The 3605-nt window shown below is 46.1% G+C and overlaps 1 protein-coding gene across 1 annotated transcript; it reads left to right on the top strand.

Moving 5' to 3' along the window:
- Positions 1–1616: 1616 nt before the first annotated feature.
- Positions 1617–3325, top strand: LOC116583414 (centromere protein V-like protein 3). Its single transcript, XM_032331517.1, has 2 exons — positions 1617–2989; positions 3023–3325. Exon 1 carries the CDS (start codon positions 1683–1685, stop codon positions 2466–2468), a length of 786 nt encoding a protein of 261 aa, XP_032187408.1. The 5' UTR covers positions 1617–1682; the 3' UTR covers positions 2469–2989; positions 3023–3325.
- The last annotated feature ends 280 nt before the right edge of the window (positions 3326–3605 follow it).

The following is a 3605-nucleotide window of genomic DNA, read 5'->3' as shown; positions in this document are numbered from 1 at the left end:
TGGTAGCCATAAACACTAGCATATCAACGATTAACCTAATATAAACTATGTGAATTAAAAGGCAGATATTGGCAGTAGCAGTAAGACACACAGCTAACCACACAATGTTTGTATTAAAGTCACTTCAGAACAGAAAGAATCAAGGTAGAACTAGAAGCTATTGGAATATTCCATTTGTATATGGCTAAGAGCTTACAAAGGTATCACAAATTCAATACTTCAAGAAGTCAGGCAGGTTAAGGTTACCTAGGCTAGATGGGGAACATAATGAACTAAGAATATATGTCCTATCTAAAAGGGAAGGGAGAGAGCAGTTCATCAACTCCACGCAATTGTTGACAAGAGGGAGAACTGGTTCAGTATCTTCTGATTATTCTAGAGAAGTTCTAATACTGAGTTTTAATTAAAATTTGATTTTGAAGGGGCGCCTGGGTGGCCCAGTGGGTTAAGCCGCTGCCTTCAGCTCGGGTCGTGATCTCAGGGTTCTGGGATCGAGCCCTACATCAGGCTCTCTGCTCAGCGGGGAGCTTGTTTCCTCCTCTCTCTCTGCCTGCCTCTCTGCCTGTTTGTGATCTCTCTCTCTGTCAAATAAATAAATAAATAAAAATCTTTAAAAAAATTTGATTTTGAAAAAAAAACACAAAAAATCAAGTATTAAAAATACTTGGTTAGGAATATATTCTAAACTGTTGCTTCACAATATTACAGAGTTTTACAGAATAAATACAATTGAGCTTCTCAAAAAACAGGCATGCCCAGGGTAAAAATATTGAATTCTATTGTCCCTCTCCCTTCAGCCTATTTTCAAGCTACTTGTATCACATCAGGGATATGAAACAGAATTCTCCAAAACATCACATAAAATTTCCTGAAGTTGACTACAGACTTTGAATGCATCATGTCCATAAAGTGGGAAAGTCCAATTAACTCTGCTCGGACTTGGATGGACCATGCAAACTGTCGATTATATAGTTCAGTTTTGAAGATCCTAGTCAATAACAAAGATGTGCCATTTTTCCATTGTGATTTAATGCTTTGTGTTAGGAAAATCAATCTCCAAACTGCCATCTACATTTAATAAACACATGAAAATCTTAAAAAATAAGAAAATCACTTCAATTTAAAGAATATAGGCAAATGTGAAAAGAATGGAAAACAGCATATCATGCAAACATTAATTAAAAAGGAGTAGCTATATAATTATATAGACTTCATCACAAAAAAAGTTAGCACAGATGAAAATAAAACATAAGTAATAATAAAAGAATCAGTCCTGCAGGAGGACTCTTTTATTATCCCTCCTAGTCACCCTACCTAATGTGTCTATGGATCTTTCTCTGTGTTTCAGAGGCTTCTGTTCCTATCTCTGTCAGATTAAGCACCACACTATTTGATTTATATTTTTGTATAACTGACCCTAGGAAATTCCAAGTGCTTTGGAAAGCTTAATACATCTCTACATCCTCAGAATCCAGTCCAGTACCTGGTGCCCAGCAGGTGCTCAGACAATAAATGCCTTATGATTGAATTTCAGGCCAGTAAAGGCTGTTTTGATAGGGTCAAAGAAAGGGTCTCTACATCACATTCAACAAGTGGCCAATCAGGCTGACGCAATGAGGCTGCTCAGTAACTTACTAGGAAACCAGGGGCGGTGGGCGCGCGCTTGGAAGGCTGCAGGCGCCATGGGCAGAGTGAGGAACGGCGCCAGCACCCAGCCGCGGGGGCGAAAGCGTCCCGGGGATCCCGCCACCGCCTGTGCAGCCATCCCGGTCATGGGCGCCCGGCGCCCCCCTTTCCAAGTCCGCGTGGGGAGCCACGCGGCGGGAAGGAAGTCAGCGGCGGCCAGGCGGGATCCCGCAAGGTTGCGGCGGAAGCGCTGGTGGCGGCGGACCCGGGAGGCAGGCTCCAAAGGCCCGCTGCGATCCCCGAAGCCCCCGGCGCCCGCCGTGTCCTCTGGCGAGATGGACCTGGGCGCGCAGCGGGAGCGCTGGGAGACGTTCAGGAAGCGGCGGGGCCTCAGCTGCGAGGGCGCCGCCAAGTTCCTGCTGGACACCTTCGAGTACCCAGGCCTGGTGTATCACACCGGAGGCTGCCACTGCGGCGCGGTCCGCTTCGCGGTCTGGGCCCCCGCAGACCTGCGCGTGGTGGATTGCAGCTGCAGGCTGTGCAGGAAGAAGCAGCACCGACACTTCCTCGTCCCGGCCTCGCGCTTCACTCTCCTGCTGGGCGCCGAGAGCATCGTCACCTATCGATCCCACGCGCACCCGGCGCTGCACAGCTTCTGCAGCAGGTGCGGGGTGCAGAGTTTCCACGCCTCTGTCTCTGACCCCGGCGTGTATGGCGTCGCCCCGCACTGCCTGGACGCCGGCACCGTGCGCAGTGTGGTCATCGAGGAGGTCGACGGTGGCGACTGGGGGGAGGAGGCCGTGAAGGAGCCCAAGGCCATCCAGAGCGCGTCCCCCGAGTGAGCCCCTGCCTCTCCTCCCGAAGAGGAGCAGTGACTGGGGCCGCAACACGCCCGAAACATTCCCCTCCCCCCGCTTTCCCCGAGGGAGCCACCTCAGTGCTTGTGAAGGGATTGCTGTATGAAAGAGGTCGGTTTTTGGACTGATGAACCCGTGATGTCTCTCCAGGCTTCCACCCCTTCCCTTTCAGTGTTTTGCAACGAACTTGGACTTGCTTATGATCAAAAAAACTGAGCACACATTTGTCTGTCAACAGCCATAATCCAATCCAATAAGCAAGTAGTGTCTCTACTTTTTCAAGTCGCCTTGTGTATCCCTGCCTTTTATTCTTTATTCTTCGTGTAGTTCTCGTACATCATTTTCAGATCATTCATATGTACTGTACCGTTACGGTGCTATTGTGAACGAGATTGCTTTTAATGGTCGCATCTGGTATGCAGGACCACTCTCTATATCTAAACACTTTGGTGAACATTTCTTAGGACGTTTCCTGTTGATTATCTGCGTGCGTTTGTGTAATTTAGGTCAGCACTCGGGTTTTCGCTACTTAGAGATAGGTCAGCACTCGCGTTTTCGCTACTTAGAGATAGGCGTTGATTTCAGCCATGTTGTTTATTTAATGTGTTTTTATATAATATGTTTAAGGCTCATTAGTGTGACATACCCCATTGTGCTTATGTTTTCACATGATGCTGCCACTTTCCTTGGTTTTGTTTTAGAAACTGCCTGTGCGTAGGGTGATGGGGAGGCAGAAGAATGAGAAGGATGTCTGCGCTGTATATATGTCCTCTTTGATGTTTTGAAATTCCTATCTTGAACATGTGTTATGTATTGAGAAATTAGTAAATACTTTTTAAAATGAGATTGTGTGGTTTCATTTATATTTTCAGCTGGGCTTGCCTCAGGGAAGTGTTGGCTTTTATTATTTGAAAGATGGTGGTATCTCTGGTTTTTATAGTGGCAATAAATTCTCTAGATCCCCTAAATTTTTCAGAAGGAAAATAGTAAAGTGTTTACAGGTTCAACCTCCTGAGAAGAGTATGTTTGAATCCAGGCATTGCTACCTCCTATGTATATAATTTACATGAAGTTGCTTAAAGTCCACATTCATGAATTTTAATCTTCTGAAACAATGCTAGC

This window comes from Mustela erminea, chromosome X, assembly GCF_009829155.1.
Source record: "Mustela erminea isolate mMusErm1 chromosome X, mMusErm1.Pri, whole genome shotgun sequence".
Lineage (NCBI taxonomy): Eukaryota > Metazoa > Chordata > Mammalia > Carnivora > Mustelidae > Mustela > Mustela erminea.
This window is presented reverse-complemented; position numbering and strand designations above follow the sequence as displayed.